Source organism: Rhinolophus sinicus, chromosome 16, assembly GCF_057876585.1.
Source record: "Rhinolophus sinicus isolate RSI-liver-muscle chromosome 16, RSI-T2T, whole genome shotgun sequence".
Taxonomy (NCBI): domain Eukaryota; kingdom Metazoa; phylum Chordata; class Mammalia; order Chiroptera; family Rhinolophidae; genus Rhinolophus; species Rhinolophus sinicus.
In genome coordinates, this window is record NC_142516.1 from 131,741,568 (window position 1) to 131,767,152 (window position 25,585).

General features: G+C 45.4%; 3 protein-coding genes across 7 annotated transcripts in view; 1 reads left to right on the plus strand and 2 right to left on the minus strand.

The window, feature by feature from the left end:
* ADGRA2 (adhesion G protein-coupled receptor A2) overlaps positions 1-3,031 on the plus strand; it is a 35,591-nt gene extending 32,560 nt beyond the window's left edge. For all 4 annotated transcript variants that reach the window (XM_088793547.1, XM_019748135.3, XM_088793548.1 and 1 more), the window contains one exon: positions 102-3,031. In XM_088793547.1, coding sequence (XP_088649673.1) covers positions 102-1,371 — 1,270 coding nt within the window. In that variant the 3' untranslated portion in view covers positions 1,372-3,031. The remainder of the gene's footprint in view (positions 1-101) is intronic.
* Positions 3,032-3,181: 150 nt separating this feature from the next.
* BRF2 (BRF2 general transcription factor IIIB subunit) lies at positions 3,182-6,885 on the minus strand. The gene is made up of 4 exons (XM_019748139.3): positions 6,582-6,885; positions 5,819-5,878; positions 5,057-5,378; positions 3,182-4,250 (listed from the first exon to the last, which is right to left on the minus strand). Exons 1-4 carry the CDS (start codon positions 6,733-6,735, stop codon positions 3,527-3,529), a joined length of 1,260 nt encoding a protein of 419 aa, XP_019603698.2. The 5' UTR covers positions 6,736-6,885; the 3' UTR covers positions 3,182-3,526.
* Positions 6,886-12,883: 5,998 nt separating this feature from the next.
* Positions 12,884-25,585, minus strand: part of RAB11FIP1 (RAB11 family interacting protein 1) — a 29,936-nt gene continuing 17,234 nt past the window's right edge. The window contains exons 4-6 of one of the 2 annotated variants that reach the window (XM_019748137.3): positions 23,132-25,018; positions 22,284-22,392; positions 12,884-16,248 (exon numbers count right to left, since the gene is read on the minus strand). In XM_019748137.3, the coding sequence (XP_019603696.3) occupies positions 16,030-16,248; positions 22,284-22,392; positions 23,132-25,018 (2,215 nt within the window). In that variant the 3' untranslated portion in view covers positions 12,884-16,029. The remainder of the gene's footprint in view (positions 16,249-22,283; positions 22,393-23,131; positions 25,019-25,585) is intronic. The other variant, XM_019748138.3, reaches the window with a different exon arrangement.

A 25,585-nucleotide genomic window follows, 5' to 3' on the forward strand; every position in this document is an offset into this window, starting at 1 on the left:
TGTCAACTCACTGTGTCTTCTGTGTCCTCAAGCACCCCAGCCTATGGGCCCTGCCTCAGACCTGCTCCCCTTCCTCACCCACTGCCTGTGTCTCCCCTCAGCTGCTGGCTGGTGTGGCGTCCAAGCCTAGGAGCCTTCTACATCCCGGTGGCTTTGATTCTGCTGATCACCTGGATCTATTTCCTGTGTGCAGGGCTGCGCTTGCGGGGCTCTCTGGCACAGAGCTCAAAGGGGGGCACCAGTAGGGTCTCCCTGGACCCAGGGGAGGAACTGAGGGGTTCCACTAGGCTCCGGAGCAGCGGTCCCCTTCTGAGTGACTCGGGTTCCCTTCTGGCTACTGGGAGCGCCGGAGTGGTAACACCCGGGCCCCCGGAGGATGGTGATGGCCTCTACTCTCCGGGAGTCCAGCTGGGGGCGCTGGTGACCACACATTTCCTGTACCTGGCCATGTGGGCATGTGGGGCTCTGGCAGTGTCCCAGCGATGGCTGCCCAGGGTGGTGTGCAGCTGTCTCTATGGGGTGGCGGCCTCAGCCCTGGGCCTCTTCGTCTTCATCCACCACTGTGCCAGGCGCAGGGACGTTAGGGCCTCCTGGAGTGCCTGCTGCCCCCCTGCCTCGGCCTCACGCGCCTCACCCCGGGCTGTGCCCTCCGCCCCAGAGGACGGTTCCCCAGTGTTCGGAGAGGGGCCCCCCTCCCTCAAGTCCTCCCCGAGCGGCAGCAGCGGCCACGCGCCGCCCCCAGGCCCCTGCAAGCTCACCAACCTGCAGCTGGCCCAGAGTCAGGTGTGTGAGGCGGGGGTGGCGACCCGTGGGGAAGGGGAGCCAGAGCCTGCAGGCTCCCGGGGAAGCCTCGCCCCCCGCCACCCCAACAACCTGCCCCACGGGCGCCGAGTGCACAAGAGTCGGGCCAAGGGGCATCGTGCGGGGGAGGCGGGCGGCAAGAACCGGCTCAAAGCGCTGCGCGGGGGCTCTGCGGCCGGGGCAGCGGAGCTGCTGTCCAGCGAGAGCGGCAGCCTGCACAACAGCCCGTCCGATAGCTACCCCGGCAGCAGCCGCAACAGCCCGGGTGCCCGCCTCCAGCTGGAGGGTGAACACACGCTCACGCCATCCGAGGGCAGCGATACGAGCGCCGCGCCGTTCCCCGAGGCGGGCCGGCCAGGCCAGCGCCGCAGCGCCAGTCGAGACAACCTCAAGGGTGGCGGGGGTGGCGCGCTGGAGGAGAGCAAGCGCTGCTCGTACCCACTCAACACAGCCAGTCTGAACGGCGCCCCCAAAGGTGGCAAGTACGACGACATCACCATAACCGGTGCCGAAGCAGCCGGAGGTGGCTGCATGAAGACAGGCCTCTGGAAGAGCGAGACCACGGTCTAGGGTGCGGGCGGCCGACAATTTAGGACAGGCTGGCCACACAGGCTCGTTACCCCAGCTTCTGGGGGTGGGGGACCTCAAAGACGTCCTTTAGTACGTCAACAGATTTGAGGTTAAGGTGCCGAGGGCTGCACCTGGGCTCACCAGCTTTAGTTCTGGAGGCTGGGAAAAGGATAAGCAGAGGCCTGCCCCCACTAAGCGAGTCAGCTCTCTGGGGTAGCGACAGACAATCCCAGGGCCACAGGCATGATACATTTCCGTCCCAGCCCAGGCTAGTTATCTGCCATCCAGGGTAGTGGGGAAGGTCCTGTCAGTCTGTGGAGTGATGACTACAAGGGCACAGCCCAGGCAGGTTCCTCCTGAGGTGCTCCCTGCATCCTGTCCCACTGCCGCACTGGTGGTCCTCAGCCTGATCAGGAAAACACAGATGGGAGCTTGAGCACAATGCTCTCTCACCGCCCTCTGAAGTCAGCCATCTGTGCTGAGATCCTGGGGCCTCTCCCCCACTCAGTTTGTGGTGAACTAGGAGCCAGCCTAGCAGATGAGCCAGGTGATCAGGACCAACAAGAGGTGACAGGGTGCTGCTTTTCAGATTAACTATGCAAGAGGAGGGGGGCAGTGTGGAAGGTAGCTTTGAGGACCAACTAGTGCTGTGGAAGGTGCACAATTAGGAAGGGACACTATTCCCACAAGAATGGTACACAAACCCTTCAGCAGGGCTCCGAAGTCACACTTGAGGACTAAGCCAAGGTCCTACACTGAAGAAGCTGCCTCTGCCAGAAGCCTGGGGCTAATCTGAGAAAAGCAGAGAGCAGTGCTTAGATTTGGGGCTGAAGTTACTCATGCCTTAAATCGAGTCCTATAAACAATGTTCTGAAGAGGGGTTCCACCACAGGGATGTAGGTGGTGGTAGAAAAGTGCTTACTGTTCAGTTACAACACCCATGTCCCCCATCTCAGCCTTCTAACAACAAGGAACTGAGGAAGAGGACTTCCCTGCCTCCATGAGGCCACATGGAAGTACCGTTCCAATCACTTGATCTCTAGTTCCATATTAGGGAGAAACGTCCAAAACATCAAACCAGCTTCCTGCCTCACAGAAGCCCAAGCCAAGTCCTCCAAGGAGGTGGGCAGGGTCCCTGCAGCTCCCCTGGGGCCTGCGCCTCCACGACTTTTAAACACCAGCACTCATATTTTTCCCCAACCTAAAAAGCAACCACCAGCCTTTTAAGACAAGACTCAGTGAAAGTGGAGGGAACCTGGGGCCGTGAGAACAGCATCCTGAGAACAAAGCCTGGTCCAGGTCTCCTCCCAGCCTCCATGTCACCCCAGCCTCATCACCAAGGTGAAGACAAAAGAAAGAAAACCCACACGCCTTGGGATGGATCCTGTTATTTATGCTTTGCTGCACGGACAATATTAGACAGGAAAAAAAAAAAAAAGCTTTGTATTATTCCACATATGCTGGCCGCTGTTTACATACCCTGCCAATGCCTTAGCACTGGAGAGCTTTTTGCAATACGCTGGGGAAAGGGGAGGGAGGGGATGAAAAGTGCCAAAGAAAACATGTTTTTAAAAGCTCGGGTTTTATACAATAGAATGTTTTCTAGCAGATGCCTCTTGTTTTAATATATTAAAATTTTGCAAAGCCCTTTGAGCTGTAACTTTAGTCCACCCACAGTCCTTTTGTTATGAGGTAGAGGATCGCATGACACCACATGAACTCACAAATGCCTGGGAAAGGATACAGGGCAGAGTTGCACAGTTCCTGTCCTCTGAGGGCTGAGACCACTGGAAATGCCAACTGCTCCACACCAGCAAGGAGGCCCCATCAGCGCAGTAGCAGCACTGAATCCAATTCAAACCAGGAGCAGGAGAGAGCCTGACCCTCTCCCGGGAAAGCCATCCACAGAATGTGAACATATGCAACCTGCTCTTTGGCACCAAGCAGGGGGGACTCTGCCCAACCCAGGCGCCCCTGCACTCCTGATATCTGCTCCAGGACTTGGGCTCCAATGAACTGCGGGGTCCCACTTAGCTCCTTTAAACAGGAAAGACAACACCTAAAGACTTGTATACACTTATTTCTCTAGCTATGACAGGCCTATTATCAAGCTGCTGTCAGAATGAGGTGGAGGGCTCCGCACCCCCGATGTACATCAGGGAGGGTTAGGACCACTGGTGGCAGCCTGTCTAGCAGCTTGGGCTCTCTGAAAGTCCCTAACTTCCTGAGGGGTACGCAAATACTGCTCTATTTCACTATCAGAAATGTTCTCATCTCCAGTGACCGTGGAGACAGGGGGGGTAGGACAGACCCGCTTTGGGGGCTTCAACATGCAGGGTGGGAGGAGGAGGGCAGGACTAGCTGATCGCTTCCCCTCAGGCAAATCTAAGGAACTGCTCCCCACTTCTGTTCCCTGTCCTTGCTGCTGTCCCTGTTCCTGCAGCTCCTTCTGGGCCTCCACCTCTGCTGTTCCTTCTCGAAAGGCCTTGCGAAGCAGTGTGTGGCGGTGCTGGAGCAGATCGCCGATGTGCTTCACCACAGACCGTTTGTCAAGTTTCAGAACCTGCAACCAGGCCAGCTGCTCAGCCATCCTCAGTAGCACAGCCAGCAGCTCCTGTAAGCGGGAAGAAGCAGGGTAGGGCAGGTCCACATTTGCTAATTTACAAAATCGGGCCAGGGAACATGTCAGACGATCTGAAGGCTTCAACGACTGCCAAGCCAGGAAAGTAGCAGCAGTGATGACAGGCAAAGGATGCCGTCCAGTCACCAGCCATGTCTCATCTGCCAGCTCCACCAACTGCAGTGTTCGTGACAGCATCTTCTCTTTGTCTTCCACGTATTTGGCGGGCACAGATGCGGAGGCTTGGAACAGTCTGAAGCTGAAATAACCAAAATGAGGGTCTGGTCTCAATGCCTATGGGCGCAGCTCTTCCAAAGTGAGGAAGAGCAGTCTGCTCAAGCTGGGTAAGCTGTTCTAGCCTCTTGGGAACACTCAAGTTTGCTGGGCAGGAAGTTTCATACAGGTACTGAGGAGACAGGGTGAGTTTTCTGCTTGTGAGGTGAATGCAGAAGGGAGCTAACAATTGTTGAGCACCCCGACAGCCATTATTCTGAGAGCTTTAAAATGTTCTTTACTCTACACCCTGTTACGTGCATTTATAGTTGAAAAACGCCCACAGTCATCCAGCTATGAAGTAACCAAGTTTCAAACCCAAGACTATTTGACATTGATAGCCTTTGTTTTCTACAGTATTTGTCAGAAAAAAAAAACAACAACCCACAGCTACTTAAAAAAAAAAAAAAAAAAGAATTAGCCTCTAACTGCAGCTCTGTCATCTACTATATTTTTTCAGCTCCATTCGCATACGATCCCACTGAGGCAGGCCATTGTGTACAGCAACACAGGCCACACACCACATGTGTGGTGTAACTCAGAGCCCTGTGCCAAGGCTAATGCCCACTTTCCTACATCATTAGGTTGCTGTGAAGGCAAGGGGATTTGAAAATTATAGCATTCTAGAAAGGTAAAATGGGATTAACCTTACTAGTACTAGGCACACGAGAGGGAGAATAGATTTTTCTCCCACATCCTTTTAGATGGGCTTTGGTCAAAAACAGCCAGCCAAAGGTAAAAGGATTCGGGTGTAAGGACCCATCCCATGCCATTGTCTCCCACTAGACCTACCTGCCACAGTAAGTCTTCACCAGGTCTGTCAAGCACAGAGATGGCACATCCAGCCCTAGGAGCTTCACTATCTGCATGAATGTGCCAGAAAACACATCCAAATCTGCATACAACAGGGTGCAGATGGTTCCCATGGTTAGGGGCCAGTTATGCTGCCGGCAGGTGATTAAGACACAGCACCCCACCAGCACCTCCTTCTTTTGCAGTCTGGCAGCACGGATGCCAGAGTGCCGGTATGCCTGTTGATAGTAGGCAACTGCTGTGTCCTCAAATGTTGATGGCAACTGCAAAACTCGACAGAGGTCCCTCACTCGGCGGAGCCCTGGGAAAACCCGCAGCAAGAGTTAGACGGGTCAAAAGAGCTACTGTGTAGCTAATAGCAATTTCTGCTAAATTGCCTCCAATACACAAATAATGTACAGAATCTTTCTACAATGACAGGAGTGACATTTGGTGAAGTCATTCTAAAGGCGAAAAGAAATTTGTGGAAAGAAGTCACACATCAGCTGGTTTGATTCAGGGCCAAGCCAAAGTTTGACCTGGACTCCCTGAGTCTATCTCAAGCATATCCCCAAACAGACCCAAAGCTTATACTGAATCGATACCTCTCCTGGAAAACATCCCCATCCTTTATTTCTAGTTACCATTCTCTTCGACTCTACCTAACATGGTAATGCTGAAATCAGGAAAAGCAAGCACATAGACTGGACGATCAGAAGAATTTTCTTTAAAGCCACTGTGATATAAAAAGATGATTCTCACCTCGTTGTTCACTGCGACTAACTTGTTCATTTTCCCCCGTGCTTCGGGAATACGTTACTTCTGTAAGAAAATGGACAAGAAGTTTGTTTAGCCTTTAGCACCAGACCCCTGCCCTCCCAGCACACAAAGCTAGGGAAAATGCAGATCATTAGGCATGTGCTCCCTGTCTCACAGAAGGTGCTCATCTATGCACGTTAAAAGTCCACCTGGTTTTCTACACCCACAAGCAATATCAACTACACAGAGACTGCGGAACATTAGGACTGCTCTAAAGCAGCTCTAAGTGTTCAAAATTTTCAGAGATTTTAGTACAAATTTGTACCCTCTTGTAGAGCCAATCTAGGCAATTGTCCTGGCCGCAGATATTGAGGACTGCACTGGTCAGAGACTTGGAAAGCAAAGAAAGAAAGATGGTTTGACAGTTAGTGCTAAAAACTACTTCGGGATAATAATATGTGTAATATTTGCAAAGAATTGATCCACAGTCTTTCCACCATTACCAAATCAGGTAAGTTGGATGGAACTTTGTTTCTTTTGTTCAATGTCTATTATACCTACTATACATGCCAGATGTTTTATGAGATGCTAGAAAAACAGACGAATGGCAGTCCCTGACTTCCTGCAGCTCATTCTTTTAGGTCGTTTTCTCCTGTATTTAAGTGTGTACGTGACGACGACTGGACGGGAGATAAGAGGAATCTGATGTCAATACTTCTATCACCCCAGGCTGTACCCACATCCCTGGAAAGACTGGCACAGGTACCTCGGAGGTTGCCCTCGTCGCTGAAGGTGGTAGTAAGGACGCCTTCGGTGACCACGCAGCCGCAGTCGGAGCACACCAGCTGGCTCTGCGAATAGTGCGAATCTTCCACGAGCTCAGTAGAGCCGCACTCGGGGCACCGGCCTCCGCTCGGCATCTCACAAACTTCCCGGTGCTGCGGAAGCTTTCCGATACTGACCACTATCGGAGTCTTCTAAAGGGGAGCCTTCTAAAGGTTGCACCTTTCTCTTCCGGCCAGCGCGACAGCAGTACAGGTAGGTCCCTCCGCAAAGCGGCTACACGAAACTTCCGGTCCGTTCCTCTGAGGACTCCGGTAGAAATGTTAGCTAGGAGAGAAGGTTCCTAGCCCGGACTGCGTCTTCGGGTTTCCAGGTACCTGCAGTTAATTTGAGGAGGGCCAGACTAGGGGTTGAATTTGGGTGAAATTTCTACCTAAACAGACAGAAATTGTTGCCTTTCCCAAACAACTCTCCTTTCTAAAGCGCTAAGGGGATTGCAGATTCTCCATTTCTCTTTAGTAACTAATGTTGATTTTTGGCATAGAACAAAGTATGTGCCTAAAAGGGAGAGTAGTGTAATGAGAGAGCAGGAAATTGCGTTCAACTTTCCAGAGCAGCTTTCCCAAGCAAGTTTGTTTCCTCCCTTTGCAGTCTGTTTTTCTCAACTGTAGAATGAGGGAGTATAATTAAAATCCGGAGTGGCAAACTCAAATGCTTTCAGAGGTTAGACAAGAAATGTCTAAGGGAGTGAAAAAACATGAAGTGGCGAGGCCTTTGGCAAATTGGAGAGTACAAGCAGATTCAGATGTCCTTAAAAGTCTTGAACTTTAAGATGCTTCAAGATCCTGGCTCCAAAGTTTCTAGCTTGGTCTAGTACAGATGAAAGAATCTTGAGCAAAATTGATGCTATTACTGAAACCAAGCTTACAAATAGTGGACTGAAAGGGGCCACATACTAAACCTGACAAGCTCAGGGGAAGCCTGCATGGTGGGCCTTACAAACTCAGAGACCGAAAGTAACCAATAGAATGGTCTGAACATAAAAATTCCTAACTAAAAGTGAGTCGTGGCAGGTAGTCACATCCTGGGCCTATAGCTTCCTTGACAAAGGTCAACCTTTACCTTAAGTAAACCTGTCTATTGCCTTTTTTGCATGTAAGATAACATACCCTTGGGAAGTGAGAGTAATCCCCCTTTCATAGACCCCTCAATGTACAACTGAGGCACCAGAATACGAAACCACAGATTCCTCATTATTATCTTGCTCCCTGAATACCATCTCTGTGTTCTATAAATGTTAAGTATTAACTATCGTGTATTCACTAATGTAAAAGAAGTGTGTGTCTCTCCATTTTACTTTTTATCCAATCCCAGAGATTTCCCCATGTTGCTTTGTCCTGCCCCCTTAATCTACCACCAATGAATTTCATGTAACCCTCTCAACGTCTACCTCTTTGATTCTAATGTGTCAAATAAGCGGCAAAACTGCTATTCTTTGGAGCATTTTCTCAATCCATTGAGATTTTGTTTCTCATCAATTGCCATCAGTTTGGCTCAAATGAACTCATTAAAATTCTCTACAGGTTTGGACATTTCTTACATTGACAAAATTAAAAATTATGTATGACATGTTTGAGTATAAATTAAAAGTCACCAAAAGGAGAGTATATTTTCTTTTAAGTACTAATTACACTCTAAGAACAGAGATTTTAGTGCCTGAAAGTCTTAGAATCAATTGTGTCTGAAAAATAAGACAAGTGAGTTAAATGACAAGGACGGCCAGAGGTCTGTCCTTAATGACTCCAAGAAAGCAGATGGGAGTCATCATGGCAAGTGCTGAAAGTGTGTGGAGGAGAATTTCTGTTTCTCAAGCTGACAATAGAGGATTTCAGGCAGGCCTCTGGCATTAGCAGATTTTAGAAGCTATTGTGGGCTCAATTTCACCCTTGCATTGGGAGTTGGGATGGAGAGTGAGATCAGCCTTTCACACTGAGGACAGAAAATGATGGGACAGCTCCTATGCAGAATGAATTGAAAGTTGAGGGTGTCTTGTCAGCCCCTTAACAAATAGGGATACTCCCTTAAGGAATAATCAGTAAATTATAATGCATCCTAGAGTTGGGAAAATTTTCAAAAGAAAAGTGGTACTTATTAGTCTGGAGTTGAGGCTACACAATAACCATGTATCTAGTGAGTCCTCAAACAGAGCACTTGAGCCTCAAAAAGAAAGAGGTCTGATCAGACAGCGATAGGTTCTTTTGAAAGAGTTATAATCAGCAGTTAGGCACAAAGGGCTCCCTCTATGCCTCATGACACTGTGAGTTCCCTGGATCGCAGTGCAGAACAAATGACATATCCGACAAATATGAATATTTTACTATGAGTCGTGATATTTCCGACAATGAAATATCCGGCATTTTGTTTATAACCCACGCATCAGCCTTAGGCATTTCAAATCCCCTCTCTCCTAGATTTCCCCAATAGTGTGAGGTATGTGCTGAGGGTTTATTTCTAGTTCCAGAAGCTAAATATTGCGATACACTTGCATGCTCATGTGCACACATGAGCATGAGTTAGTGTTAGAACAGTATAGTCAACATCCTTACTGGGAGGGAAACATGTCCCTGAAAACAACATAATTGGCACTGGGAATAGTTCTTCATGCCATCATACAAGAACAGCATCAGACTCCTCTCATCCCTATTGTGCATTGATCCTAACTGCATTTTTTTAAAGGGAGATTTTATTACAGGCATCTACCCATGACAGAAGCCTTAAAACTCTGTTTTCCCCAACATGACTCATAGTAAAATAGAAGAGCAGTTTTATGATCTTCCAACCAACAACTGTAAGGGGTGGCAAGGTGAATCTCTTTTCCAGCCACAAGTGTGTAATACAATAAAAGAGTCTTGCCCTCAGACACTAACGGGCTAGGAGGTGGGCAGGACGCAGGCCAGAAGATGGCGCACTTTACTAAAACATGTGAATTTGGGGGTTGGCAGGGGGTGAGGGGGGGTGGGTTCTCCACTTTCTCAAAAAGAAATCGATTTATTAAGGAAATTTATTTGCCTTCCTCTGAGAAATCAGGACAGATCCATCATCCTCGGTGTCCTTCCCTCTGCTACAAACTTCTAAGAGTTACCATCATTCGGCGATAATGATCACGTTTACCAGATGCTCCTCAATGCCCCCTCCCCCCAACCCACCCCCCTTCTGTGAAACTGGAACCATGTTTCTTGTGTCCGTATCACCAGTGTTCACATGGTATCTGGCATGCAAGCTTTTAGAATGCTGAGCACCCAGAATGGGCTGCGTGCCCAGAAAGCTACTGGGGAGGGGAGGCTGTTGGAAAGATGACCCCAGCCAAGGTCCAAATGGGAAATACTGACCTTAAGGCCAGAGTTCTTTCAAGAGGAGACCAAAGAGGAAGGCACCGATGGGTGGGACCTGAAGGAATCTCTCTGCCAGTCCTCCCTCCATTAGATCTGTGTGTTCTAGTTGTTTGCCTGACTTTCCTTTTGATGCAAGTCTCTGTGGAAATGATCTGGCTTTCTCATCCCTGTGTTCTGGGAGCACCTCCTATACTGAGCGCTGGTACTCAGTAAAGAGCTGTTCAACTTCTGTGAATACCTGTTCTAGGTGGGCCTGTCAAAAGAAACACGTAGACTGAATTTCTCAGAGGCAGGAACATTCCAATCTTGAGCAAGTAACCAGGAGGAGTTGGGCTGCTCTCAGGTCCTTAATCCAGCCTCACTCCTGGGCTCCTCCCAGGTCAGTTGACGTCACTCTAAACCAGTTTCACTCTGAACCCTGAGGACACTCTCTCTTCTTCACAATAAGCCTGGCAGTTTGCTCTCCAGCCTTTCTGACAGGATTTCCTCCCACCACCTCAGCTCTGCAGTGGACATTCTTCTCGAACACTCACAGGTGAGATGGCCACAGTCCAGGGCATGGCCTGGATTTCCTAAATCCTGGCGCCAAGTAACTTCCCTCACTCACATTCATTTTCCCCTTTTGACTTGTTTATTCTGTGACCCCAACACACTTTCCCTTTCCTGGACTGAAGATTATTGTGTTTAATTTCTTGAACTCCTAAGAAAAAAAGCATCTGATAACTCTATGGAGGTGGTCACAGACCCTCGTTTGCTACATAGACTGAGAGCATGAATAAGTTACTTTACCTGGAACCTCCCTGCTCAGAGAGGCTGGGGCTTATCTGGCCATGTCTTGAGGGAGGATTGAGTTATATGACCTCCATTTTCCCTGTCTGCTCCAACCCTCTGGGATTCCAAGTGAATCAGAACACTGTCTCCTTGGCCCCCAGTGATCCTAGCCTAGAGGTTGGCAAATGTTTTCTGTAAAGGACCAGATAGCAAATACTTAGGCTTGGCGGACGATAAGGTCTCTGTTGCAACTACTCTAGTTTGTTGTTGTAACATGGATACAGCCACAGACAATGACATAAACGAATAAGCATGATTGTATTGCATAAAACTTTGTGGACACTGAAATTGGAATTTCATGTCATTTAGATTTTTTTAAATCATTAAAACTGTAAAAATCTCCAGTATTAATGTTGTGTTCTTGACTATGGTCAGTATTTTGTGCATTACATCTCTACTTATTTATCCTACATTTGGCTTAATGACCATACAAAAACTAGAGACAGGCCACGTTTGCTGCCCTGTTCAAGACCTCCAGGTCAGAAAGGCAAGGAGTTCAAATACTTTCTTAACTACTCATTTTGTGACCCTAAGCAAACTGAAGTTCTGATGCCTGAGACTCATCTGCATAATGGAAATCTTATCTACCTTGATGAGAATTAGAAGTAGTACAGGTCAGTGCTTAGTGAACAGTGGAGACTCAATAAATGGGCCTTCCTTTTGCAGTCAAAGTTCAGCCTGAAGTGAACATCTGATATGCAAAGACAGAAGCAGCTTTCTCTCTACTTTGTGAGAACCTATCAATGTCACCAAGGTGGCTATTTCCATGGCTCAGGATACAGGTTTCTGTGTAATAGTCAAACAGCGAAAGGCTAAGTAAGGACCTTCTCCCTCAGAAGATTTTGTGGCTTTGGGATACTCTGGTCCCACAGAGCTCAAGTAGCCAAGCCAGTTATTTTTTTTTTCCCCTTCTTCTGCCTTCCACCCCCAACTCCAGTTCAAGCCGTGGTTTCTCAGTCTAGTTGTGTAGGACGTAGCTCCCTGGCCCATGCTGGTATTATGAGCCTTGTGCCCCCCCCAACCCCCCTGCTGAGGCAGTTGGTCACCAGTGGACTCACAGCTGCTCTCCCAGGCTGCCGGCCGAAGTAAGCTAGTTTTGAATGTGAAGTGATAGCTCCTGCCTTCTTGGAAGGGGAAGACTGCAGAGCCCCAAACATGTCAGCTAATGAGAAGCCTCAGGCATGGGACCATTTGCTTAGAGGCTGGGTTCAAAGGCTGAGGGAGCCCGCGCTGCTGATGCTTCGGCCAAGGTCAAGGAGTGGTAACCACACGCTGTAAGAGATTCTTTTCCATGGGGTTGGGGAACAGGGTGGTCCCCAGCAAGTCCTGATTCTGGTCCAGAGGTGGCTGAGATGATAACCTGAGCCAGAAGTAACCTAGATCATTTTTGTAGTCGCCACAGCTCTTCTGTGGTGGGGGTGGTTAGCTAGGGCAGGTTCTCCCTCTGAATCAGTCTTGGTTGCAGAAGCCTATCTAAAGGCACGCAGAAATGTTCAAAACACTCTGTACTGTGTGTTCTCATCTTCATTTGAAAGTGTATCTATTTGTATGAAGGAAAAATGCTGGGACAATAAATCAAAATAATACTGGTGTTACCTCTCGGTAGTGAGGAACTTAGGATTTCTCTCTGTTTTTGTTTTACTACGAATAAACACGGATGACAGGAATTAGAGAAATCTACAGACTAAGTGAGTGGATAGGGGAATGGGTGTGCTTAGTAAACAGTGGGAACTCAATCAGTGGGCCTTCTTTTTGCAGTCAAGTTTCAGCCTGAAGTGAGCACTTGATATGCAAGGACAGAAGCAGCTTTCTCTCCACTCTGTCAGAACCTATGGTCCCTGCAAGCCAAGATGAGGGGTGTCACAGAAAAGGGATTAAAGATGTCCCATCCTCTGCAGGAGAAAGGGCATTGGGATCCCTGGGCACCAGGCAAGGCAGCAGCAGCAGAAATCCAGGTGAGAGACTCTCAGAGGGTGGGAAACACTGGTCACCCCCCAAGAGAGGTTGTCTAAGAAGACAGAAGAAATTTTATTGCACCCATACTAAAGTACAGACACAAATATTTGAAAGGTAGTACCATTTTATTTAGTGTTATAGGAAATTTTAGGTTACTTCCTTAAAAACAAAGAGAAATTCAAAATTCCCAAAGTAAAGCAGGAAATAATTCGATAATCCAAAAACACTGAGCGATCCTTCAGTTGGAGGAAGAGGTAATGTGAGTAGCTCACATGTTAGATACCGAGAAACTCGAGTTGAGGTTGGTATGGATACTAGGAGGTTAAATTCTCCACCTAAGGCAATTAATCTTTCAGTCTTGAGGGATAAGTAACTAGTAGTTCTAAAAAAGAAAAAAGCGTCAATTGGGAGAAGGAACCCAGTGAGGGAAGATCCTGCATAATTTAACATTAAATTGCCTCTGGCCTTCAATACAGCATGTGGCTGAGTGGCATGGACCTTCCTTCTGCTACGCCCTTTGGAGCTCCCACTGTTAGCAAGGCTGGAACCACACACATGTATCCCACTCATGCATGCATGCCCGCACACACCTCTCCACTCAGGTCATCAGCTGTTCTGCATGACGAAGGGCAGACTTTGTTGCTCCTCCATTCTGCCACCCTCATGAAATTCACAGGAATAAAAGGAGAGGGCAGGACACCTGTCAAAGTCCAAGGAATGAGATGATACGAAACAACCAGGCACATAATTGATGTTTCTTCAGGGAGCTGATCTCCAATTGAAGTTCACGGCAAGGTGTCTGGTATTTAATCTGGTGCCTCAAGTCCTGACTGTTTTCTGGAGGCTGCCAAGCAAGGCCAAGACGAGAGCTGCTCCTGCTTCTCCAGAGCTCAGCCTCTTCCCCGGGCCCAGCAGTTCGGTGAGCATTCACAGCAGCCAGAGGCAAGGCCCAGTTCTCCTTGTGTAGAGGGGCGTATGCCCTCAGACACACACCAGTTCTAGGAGTCCAGCACCCCCACTCACCGAGCCCTGCTACCGGCTCAGAGCAGGCTAAAGCTTTTCCTGGATAAATTCTCCCTCAAAGTAGAGTCCTCAAGGACAGTTGTTAACGAATGACCTTCAGGTTATCTACTTTGAGAAATACAGGAATGATATAAATTGAATTTTTTTTCTAGCAGTGGTAGAAGCCAGACACCCTTGAAGTAAATTGTCCTTCATTCTCCAGAGTTCCCAAGTGGCATTTCAGAGCACAGGAATTCACTCCTCCACCCACGTGTCCCTCTCAAACACTGACCAAGGTACGGCTATCCCCAAGGTCCTAGCAACAGATATCTCCGAACCAACCACTTCCCGTGAACAGTGCAGGCAGGTCTCCACATCCGCTCTTCAAAGGAGAAACCATTCAGAGCACATCTGCCCCCAGTGCACTTGGGTTATCACAGTCAAAATACATTTATATCAAGTAAAAAACATGTTGCAGAACAAATATATACATTTTCAGAGTTCAAGTGACTATGCAGTTCTCTTTGTAGGTATGTTAATAGATTTCATACCACTACAAAAACACAAGTCATCTGAGAAGTTTACAGTGGTCCCCAGTACTGTGGGAGAGTATTAAATAAAATAGCTTAGATAATTAAAGGCTAATTAGGTAAATCAAGTTACAGTATCATCCTTAAGATTAAAGTGCTCCGATACAACTAAGGTTGCAACAAACGTGATCCTGAAAAGGAATTCTGCCACCAACAATCTTGCCTCTTAACCTCAATATCACAAGAACATACATAGAAAGAGATTCCCAATTTAATAACTGCTAGGATTGCTATCCCTTCCCACCCCATTGGCCTGTGATATTCCTCCCCCAGGAAAAAGTCAAGATCTGATGAGATTCTGTCACAACCGGCAGAAAAAATGAGTAACATGGAAACATTTTAATTCCAGTATTCGGAGTGGCTGGTGAGATCAGCTGGTTAGAGCATGGTGCTAATAGCACCAACATTGCTGGTTCGATCCCCACATGGGCCACTGTGAGCTGTGCCCTCCTTAAAAAATAAAAATAAAATAAAAAGAATAATAGTAACAATAATTCCAGTATTAGGTTACCAACAATGAAATTACCTGAAGAATCTGAACTGGTGCCATTAGTTAAGAAGGGGGCAAGTGTCCTAGTTTTAAAAAATATGTGTATTAATCTAGTTTTAAAAATACAGCAATCCAAAAATAAGGATCATCTTCTTGCTCTTCATAATTTTATGAAAACGGGGGGAAATGCTAGGAAGTGCTGACAAGGAAACCAGGGAGCCAAGCCAAGACACGGGGAGAAAGGCCACCAGAATCGTACCAAAATCATTCCCCACCTGGTGGAACCATCAAAGCACTGACTGGGAAAAAAAAACAAAAAACAGGAAGAGTAATAAGATGATAAAAATGCCAAATGCCCTGTTCACCAAAAAAAAAAAAAAAAAAAAAAAAGGCACTGACTGGGCCATTCTAGCCAGCAGGAACCCTGCTATCATGAGAGAATGGACTTTGACTACCTCCCCGCCAACCCATTCCCCTGTTCTACTTCTTATATCTCCATACAAGAGTCCTGTGGATCTACACAGAGCACATTTTAAGGCTAGAGAGTAGTGGAAGCTGATGTTTAGAAAGGCAGCTTGTTCAAAACATAAAAGGCACACTCAGAGGCTTTTCTTAAACTCCTCTGCTCCAGTCAAAACAACAAGACCAAGTCTAAGCTCAGGACGTTGATGTGGTATCAAAATTTAGCATCTAACAACCAGAAAGCCATGCGTGAGTGATTCGAAAGCCAAAAGTGTGTGTAACACAGCACCAACTGCATGGTCCTTCTCATTTCAGCCCAAGATTAATGACTGGGAGATACGTATTTTAGAATCTCAATATCAAAGAAAGAAAACCCCAGTGTTAAAATACATTAACACCCTGGAGCCATCTGAATCTCTGGGCCAGGATTAGATCTTATGACCGTGTCTTTGGTCCGGGCATAAAATATTTATAACATAGTTAAAGGCACAGTGGCATTTAAAAACAAAACCCTGGGAACGTACAGTAAAAGATTCATTGTAATAATTAACCTGGTTTCAATTGGTAGAACTGACTCCTGCCAGATAACATGCAAGGGCGATGGTGACTTGGAGCCTGTACGCTGGTTCTCAGGCATACGAAGTCCTTGACCTCAGGAGGAGGTGGAAACAAACTCACAGAAACATTTCAGTGTCGTGAGCTGGCCATTCACATCTTTCCTGCTTTTCTGCCAACCTGAGCTGGAACTCGGAGGATGTTGGGTGTTTCTTCCATGACCCTGACGAGCAGATTGTCTATGTAGTCTTCCAGCTCACGGACCTGGAACTCCTTCTTGCTTATTGTCTCCTTCTGTTTGAGAACCAACTGGATCAGCTCATCGTGGGTTAGCTGTGCATAAGCAAACGCAGGGTCCGAGGGGTTGTATTTCTTTGGAAAGGTAAAGAAGGGAGGGGGGAGGAAAGGGATAAAGTCAGTAAAGTCTAAATATCTAAAAGAAGTAACAAAAGAGGAAAATGTTATTAGTGAGCTGAGTCTCCTGTTTTCAATTTAGGTGGAAAACAGGTGGGTAACTGATGAAGTTTTCTTTTTTAGTATTTAAAAAATTAGTTTCAGGTGTAAAAAACAACGTACTAGTTAGACATTTACACCCCTGTAAAAAACAAATGATAACCCCTGATGAAGTGATAATCCCGATGAGGTTTCTGTAGAGGGCCAGAGAGAAAACACTGTAGGCTTCGCAGGCCATGCGTGGCCTTTGTTGAATGCTTGCCTTTGTTGTTTTGTTTGTTTTGTTTTATGACCTTTCAAAAATGTAAAATCCATACTTGGTTCACAGGCTGTCGACCTCTGGACTAGAGTCTGGGTTTGGGGTTTTTAGAAACATAATACTCTGTGTATACTAGGAGCTAGCACAACCAAATATCAACGCACAGTTGAGAGCTGAGCCCCAAGCTAAGGTAGCTTATAAAGAAACGCCAGTGATAGAAGGTGCAGGAGGTGATGCTTTCCTCCCAATACAACTGGTAGCCATTTATCCTTCACAGTCTATGACTACCTCAGCTACACTCAGAAGGATTTGGTCATGCACTGGTCACTCAGAGACCCCATTTTAAGTCATTCATACTGAAAAACATATGCAGAGTCAAGCTAAGTGCCACCACACCACAGCAGTCACCCTCAGACATCGATGGCATACCCTCTGGGTAACATAGCAGCCTGTGCCAGGGCTGAGGAGTCCCACTCCTGATGAGGGCAGGAGCCCTGAGGAGTTACATCATCAGTATTTATAATCTGGGATGACCGAGTCCACCTGCAAACTGACCAGGCCCGAACCATAAGGAAACACAAGATAAGGATCATATAACAAATAACATGTCATACCAAATCTCCAGGAAGAGGAAAACTAAACTAACTTTTCCTGAAATTTGTGGCTCAGGAGATTTGTAAGTTTAAAGAAACAAGGTCCTGGGACAACCTCAAGATAATTTTGCCTGCAGACCTGTGAGGCAATCACATTTTCACTGTCCTGAGGGCCTAATGGTTTCACTTAGGAAGGCTAAGAGGCCATCGTCTGTAAGAAGCTAGGTCAAGAGCAGCGTCAACACTCTGACACGGCGTGATGGAAGGTCCTATCTAGTCCAGTGACACAAATGGCCTACATAAGCCAGAATTCTGAGAGAAATCCCATCCCTCTTGTCCTGGCTTGGAAGGAAAGAACAATGATTGCAAAACTAGCTCAGAAGCACACACTGACATTTTCACATACAGAGCAGGTTCTAATCTAACACAGGCTGCACAGAAACAGGTGAGATGTTGGACCACTTGTGAAAAACTGCTTCTCCTTTCACTCTTTTTTTTAAACTTGTTGAAGGCATACATGCCCAGGGTACCTCCTCTGGACCTCAATCATTCTATTGGTGATTTCCAAACCATCTTCAACCAAAACATTATATATCTGGTAAAGAAGTCTGAAGATTGGTAGTTCAACATGTGAAGGTAACTAACACTACTGAAATAACTTAAAACAGGTTAAGATGATAAATTTTATGTTTTTTTTAAGTTTTAAAGCAATTTTTTAAAAAGTTGAGTGTCTGTTTACAAAAAGCAGTTTGCAAACAATAGGCAAGAATAGTTCTCAAGGATGTTTAGATTACACCTCTGTCACATAAGGATGTTATTCATTCAAAAACATTGACTACATAAGATACTCTGTAAGAGAGTCTGGGAGACAGATGAAGAAGCTGACACCTGGAGGGGGACCAGCAGGTACTTCTCGAGAGTAGGAACCAGATCCCCACAGTGTCTGACACACATGTGGGTTCAATGACCGTAAGCTGAATTTCAGGAAGTTGGAGTTCAAAAGAGGTACGTGCTCTAGGAGCTGGACAAACAAGAGACCAGGGCGACACAGGTGATCAGACAAGCTTTAAAGATGGAGTGACATCTGAACTAAACCTTGGAAATGAATTACAATTAATTCCCTCTCCCAATAACAGGATTTTCTTTTTAATTACAAAAGTAGTATTTGCTCATCATGGAAAATCTCAAATACAGAAGAGGGGAAAAATTATTACCTATAACTCCATCATGTAGCATTTGGGTCTCCTTCTTTCTTAATTTTCCTGGGTTTCTTTATGGTACCTTTTACAACTTTAACATCATACAGAATGTAATTTTATAGCTTCTTTATATTATTATTTTGTAAGCATTTTCCCATCATTAAATTTTGGCAAAAATTGCTTTTTAAATGGATGCTTAAAATTTCATTATATTTTAACCATCTCTCTTTTGCTAGGTATTAAGGTTGTTTTCCATTTTCACAGTCATATAATAATATTTTAGTGGAAATTTATTAACACAAATCTTTGGTCATATCTCTAAATATTTCCTTAAGATAAATGCATAGAATTCAAAAGGCATGCACACTTAAGGTATCTCATACAAACTGTCAAACAACTATTCAGTTCAGATTCCATAATCCAAAGGGGAAAGTACGTAGGACTTTGAAATCATTACACAATTCCACGTATGTGATGATTTAAAAAGTTATAAAACAATTCAGCATTACAGAAAGTAGAGAGGAAGAAATGTAAAGAAAATACTCATTAATCCAAGAAATAATAGTGTCCATTGTCACATATCTCCTTTCAGGATTTTTTTCTCCATAGTTGTAATGAGAATGATGAATATTCAAACTGTGTCCAACTTTTCCATATAATATAACAGATGATTTTTGGATATAGTTGGCTGTATTATTTTAAAATGGAAGTAGTGAAGCCACCTGAGTAAATAATGTACTCCTCGTTATAAATCACCTATAAAGGATGGAGATCCTAACCCCCCCACACCCCAGCCCTCCCACCCCAAATAATCCATTATAGTAATGATTTGGCTAGCTTTTCATTACTTAAGTTATGCAATTTCTTTCTCTAACCTCTCTCTTACTTTGCAACATTCCAAAGAGTAGTTATTTTTATAAATATTGTTTATGCTTAGTACAAAGCATCTATTATATGGCCAGCCAACAGCAGTCTCCAGGAAACTTTCCATATTTACTCAGTTATTTACTAGGTATGGTCCAAGAGCAAGAGCTTTGTTGCAGGCAGGCAGTGGGGCTTACAAATCATGAGCAAATAAGCAGCAGTTGCCTTTGTTTTTATTAAATATAAATCCTTTTTTATTTTATTTTATTGGGGAATAATTGGGGTACAGTGTGTTTCTCCAGGGCCCATCAGCTCCAAGTCGTTGTCCTTCAATCTAGTTGTGGAGGGCGCAGCTCACTGGATTCAAACCAGCAACTATGTTGTTCAGAGTTCACGCTCTAACCAACTAAGTTATCCGGCCACCCCCTTGCCTTTGTTTTAAGGCAAGTTATTCTCTCAGTAAGGCCCGGAAGATAAGCCCCTGATTAAACAATCTTTGAAGAGTAAATGAAATGGAAGCCAAGGTCTTGCTCACTTTCTGAAAGCTAGGCTTCGTTTCTCTTTGGAGCCAAGCTGCATTCCACAGTAAAAGGAAGAAGGGATGGGAGGCAACTAAATGACTTTAGTTTTCATTATTGTCCCTTTTATGCTGTTCTTTTGTCTAATTTCCTGGTAAATATTGTTAACTCCAGGAAGACAAGTGCTGCCTCTTCTACACAACCACATAAGCCACCCAAGCTGAGCTAGTTAAGTTATGGTACATTTTTACGCTAGGGCTAAAAACATAGTAGATACACAGTTCTGGCTACAGCTGGTAATTGTGAGAATTATCCTGTCAGCATGTACTACAAGGGAAGAGAAGGCAAGACGGCTAGAAGATCTAACTTGTTTTCAGCAACAATTCGTTATTATTACTCAGCCTCTTTACCTGAAACTCAGCTCTCCAGCTTTCAGTGAAATGTGAACCCAGTTCCTGGTGGTGTAGGTGCACTGGGGCCAGGCAGTAACAACCATCTAGTACTTAAAAAATGCTTGCAGGAGTGCAGGATATGTGAACAAAAAGTTTTATTTTAAAAACACAAAAACTACATGATGTCCTGGAGTCCACAAGACGGTAAAATCTAAGAGTAAATGAAACTTTCAGATGCCCTGAACTAAAACAGAAATAATGTTTATTTTTACTGACTATGGTCCCCAGTAGTCATTTAGGAAATTTCTCTCCACATATTTGAAACACAACACATCCTTGCCCACTAATGGTCACCAATCACTTGGTAATTCATTCTGATAATGAGTCAAAGACCACACATCTGCAACAAGTATTCGAAATCCTTCTGATTTTAGAACCAAAAGGGGCAGGATGAAGACACTCTAAAGCAGAAATCACCTGGGAGGCTGATTTTGTTTTTGTTGGGAGTGTTGTTTTTTTTAAATGCTAGCCCAAGTTGATTTTTAAGAGGAGAGACCCTCTAATACAGCAATATTCTTCCTGGAAATTTAGCTTAAGAAAATAATCTAAAGGAGAGTTCTATGCGAGAAATTGTTGACTACAGTGTTATTCATCTTGAAAAACAGAAAACATAAAGTTGTATACCTGAAATTTATATAATGTTATTAATAATATTATCTCAATAAATTTAATTTAAAAAAATAAAACAGAAAACAACCTAAATATCCAATAATAGGGAAATGGTTAAGTGAATACTGGTATAACCATTTCAAAAAATAATTAATTAGCAACATGCAAAAATGCTTATGATATACTACTAAGTGAAAGAGAAAAAGAACTGAAGAGTGTTTCCATGCAGGTAAATGAGGTGGAAAAGCATCATTTTGCGATTACCGTATTCATCAATGGATAGTAAATCCTGTGACTCCAAGGTTGATAAAGACTGGCTATTTTCATAGTCTGAAATTTCTTATTAATTGTAAAGGGAAAAACAGCAACCTTACCCCGAGGAACCTGGGTGGACACTACCTAAACTAAATCCTGGGAGTTAACACTTCCCCTGCTGGCACTGACTGATACAACGTGCCTTTTTATGTGAAGCACTGAGAAGGACACGTTATTTGTATAATTAATTCCTGTCAAGAATGCATAACCGCAACCAAACTAGGAGGAAATATCAGACAAATCCAAACTGAGGAAAATTCTACAAAACAACTGGTCTATAATCTTAAAAAATATCTTGAAAGTCAAAAAAGGCTGAGGAACTATTCCAGAATAAAGGAGACTAGAGAGATAAGACAAATAAACATAATGAGGGAATCCTGGATCGGGTCCTACACTGGGGGGAGGGGGAATCCTAAAAGGGACATTAATGGGACAGTTGGTGAAAATGAGAAAAGAGTACCACATCAATGTTAAATTTCTTGATTTTGATAAATGTTCTTATTCTTAGGAATTCCACACCTAAGTATTTAGGCGTAAGAAAAGCATGATATAAACAACTTACTCTCAAATGGTTCAGAACAAAAAAAGGTGAATATACAAAGAGAGAACAAAGAGGGAGGGGGAGAGAAGGGAAGAGAGTGAAAAAAGTAAATCTGGTAAAATGTTAACGATTGGTGAATTGGGATGAAAGGTGTACAGGAGTTCTTTGTACTATTCTTGCAACTTTTGTTTTTAATTTGAAATTATTTCAGAATAAAGTTACAAAAAAGTATATTTATGCAATGATTACAACTACAAGAATTTTACATTCTTGCCAAAAGATAAGAAAGGGTACATGGGAAAATGAAAATATCTCATTTGAATGGGCCAGATGGTGGGTGACATTTTCTTCTCATTAAAGAGCAGTACCGATGTCAATCATGTTACTTGAGACACACAAAAATGCAACAACAACCAAATAACTGTTATAAAGGAAAAGTAATTATTCAGTGGAAAATTTAGGGGCTTTCAAAGACACGAGACGTATGGTTAAGTTACTCCTAGTTATTACCCGCTGCCCAAGGAGATGTATACAATGGTGACTCTAGAAATGAGTTATTTTGTAGATCCCTAACTAACATGCCTACTTCTTAGAGAAGACATACCTTCATCATGGCTTCATTGATCAAGTTCTCACTGATGATAGTGGCAGACCCCAAGCTGGGGTTAGCACCCTTGGTGGCTGTTGTGTTCATTGGCTTCACAGGATGAAGTCTAAAGAGAAGAGGAAAGGATCCTTAGATCTTTCTGTAACAGTAAAACTAAGACACTGCTCATCTCCAAGATTGCAGCCAGCTAGAGAGACAAGCAGGAGAGCGGTGACAGGCTCTAACACACACCAACATTCCTGTGGAAAAGAAAGCAGTCAGCACTGGCAGCCATATGCAAGCCAACAAAGCGCAGCCTTAGAGCCAAGTGTTCTGACATCCCACGAGCCTCCTGTCCTCGTTATCAATGTCAGGAAAATATTAAAGACAGTATCCTACTGTTGGAGGCAACTACAGCCTAGGACTCCACGGTGGGACTCCCTGCAGAGCCTTCTGTTCTTCAACGGTAAAGAAAGAGTTCAGAACAAACATGCCAGCTTCACACTGGGCAGGGCTTAAAGGAGACTGGAAACACTGCTAGGTTCTACCACTCAATCTCAGTTGGTTTCTCAAACCATTGAAATACTGGTCACAGTACATCTCTGCAATCTGAGAGCTCCGAATCTGACAGTGCAGAACAATTCCTAAACTAATTTTGAAGACTACTATATTCTTGCTGTAAACACAGGAGCATCTTGAGGTATTTCCACCACAGGAGACAGCCCTTTGAAAATAGGCCCTACCAGCAAAACAGGTAGGTTGTACCATCAGAACATCTGCGCCATTAGAAAGCCATAACCTCTGCAGGCAACAAGCAAAGGGGAATATTGCTCACATTTATGAAAACAATCTTCCCCAACTCTCACCTGTGCTTGGCTGACCCAGTTCCAGCTGAGACTGGATGTGTCTCCGAGGGTGAGACCCAGGCCTGAAGAAGCGGCTTCCTCTTGCCAGAATTTTCCACTTTACCAGGGAGGCCCTCTGCTGTTGCTTTTTTTTGAGATTCTGCTGTACTGGTGTGGTGAGTGTCAGAGTGTGGATAGCTGAGAAAAGAGTGTGTGGCAGGAAAGGTCTCAGAAAAGGAGGGGCTGGAGATAGGAGAATCCAGGGCCACGTCAGGAGGCTGACTTGGCCTCCCATCTCCCATCAGTTTTTCCTCCTCACCATCGCCAGGACCTGGCAGCTGTTTATCCAAGAGTGAGCTCTTGCCAAGATATGGTTTGTGAATTCCTAAAGCTGTAGTCTGCTCTGAAGAGGCCCTAAGAGACCCTTCGGGTGCTTCTGGCCTGAGGTCATGCAGGCTCTCTGCGGGCACTGCCAACCCACGTGTCTCGCCACTCAGCACCTTTTCCTTTTCAGGATGGGCAGGTAACATGCTCAAGGAAGAAGCTCCTACTTCCACAGTTACCACCTTTGCTCTCTCTCTGTCATCTTCAACCTCATCTACTCTTTCATCATCCGACGCGACTTCAGGAATGGAAGGAAGGGTCAGCTCAGCCATGATTGGAGATTTAACATCTGGGGGAGACTGAAGGTCACTCAGAGGATCAGACAATAGACCTTCATGGTCACTGGCTTTGCTCTGATTTTGAGCCATGAGTGTATCGTCTCCCTCAATCCTGAAGAGTGGAATGCCTTTCCCTGAGCTTGCTTCACTCGCTGGGCCTTCTGAGACACTCTCCTCATGAGAGGGGAGGGGAAGGTGATCCACCATGGCAGCTGGTACACCAGAACTCAGCGGCCTGGGTTCAGTCACAACTTCCCTCTCAGAGTCTTCTGTGTGGGAAGACTCAGCAGACTCTCTGTCACACACACTGCCAGTGGCAGCCCCTTCCTGCCTCCGCTCCTGAGGCTTACTTTTGTCCTTTTCAACCAGTCCAGTGGACTTCTCCACCTCCTCTTCCACAAAGAGCTGCTCAGAAAATGACACATGCTTCTTGATTTTCTTTCTGCCCTCACTGACATTCAAACCTATCTCTTCATGTCTCCGCATCACAGAGTCAAGTGGGGGGACCGATTCCCCCACGTGAAGAGGAGGTACCACTTGTTTAACTCCGGAAGTCATTCCGCCAACCCTAACTTTGTTCTCCTCAGAAGACCCAGACTGACTCTCCAAGTCTGTGTTTACCCCTATCAGAGGCTTCCCTGCTGGGTTTTCCAACCTGCTCCTTCTCACTGAAAGGGCAAATGTTGCATCTTGGGTCCCTTCGGGTGAAGGGACATAGTCTTCTTTTTTAGTGGGAAACTTCAGAAGTTCCTCTTCTTGTTGCCCCATATCAGGCTGCTTCAGGAGAGATGTTTCTGAGTTATCACCACTTGTATTCTTCTCTGTGTCTATCTCACTGGTCGTCCCCACTGGAGAATCTTCCATCGCTTTATACACTGGAATGGGGGTCTGTTTGGAAAGTGATCCCAAGGCACAAGAAACAGCGTTTGGAACTTGTGTTAAACTCTCCTTTGGCAATTCTACTTTAATGAGCAAAGATGGTTCGTCAGAACCAGCCTGGTCCTGGTCGATGGAAGGCCAGCTTTTAACAGGAGTGGAGGTGGAAATGGGAGCTGCTATGGGAGATGAGAAAGAGGAGAAGACAGAAGGAGAGTCTGAGGACTGTGTCTCTGACTCATGCCCCAACTGAGAAGGGACAGGTGTCTGACCAGAACTGGAAGGAAGAACAGACAAAAAGACAGGTGAGTCAGGGGAAGGAGAAGGTGGAAGCCTGGCTGTGGGTTGGACCTCTGGAGACACTTCCAGTCTGCAAAAAGGACAAAATAAAATCTGCAGGTCAGTTGCAGATGCTGCATGAGAGGCAACAAACATGCAAAAATAAAGCTGTTCAAAAGGAGAGCGCTTATTTTATATTTGAGGCAGTGCCTTAAGAAGTTAAAGGAGGAACACCAATATTTAACATACAAAAGGGACACTATTATCACCAAGCACATCTGCCACACAAAGGGCTTTGCAACAGAAACAGAAAGATCCAGGTAAAGCAACAGCCCACAGTTTCTTTTGGTGATACACAAAAAGCATCTAAAAAAGTTCAAAGCAGTAAAAGATGCACAAGGAAACACACACAGAGATTCTGAAGAGGAACAGTTTGTGTGAGTCTGTGCGTGTCTGTGTGAAACAAAGTAAGCAGAATCTCAAAAACAAGTCTCTCCCACCCCAGACCACAGAAATACTGTAAGTGAATGTGAATCATGCTGAAAAGCAGAAACCCCCAGGACTCACTCAGGCTCTTGCAACAAGGTGCAGAGTAAACACAGAGAGAACTGTCACAGGCGCTTGAGAGTGGACCAACGGTCTCTTATGACCCCAAACC

Coding starts and splice junctions, on each gene's coding strand:
- BRF2 (XM_019748139.3), bottom strand. CDS start 6,735: ATGCCGAGCGGAGGCCGGTGCCCCGAGTGCGGCTCTACTGAGCTCGTG. Junction 5,379..5,818: donor TAGTCGCAGTGAACAACGAG/GTGAGAATCATC, acceptor GGGTTTTCCCAG/GGCTCCGCCGAGTGAGGGAC. Junction 4,251..5,056: donor GTGAAGACTTACTGTGGCAG/GTAGGTCTAGTG, acceptor TGGTTATTTCAG/CTTCAGACTGTTCCAAGCCT.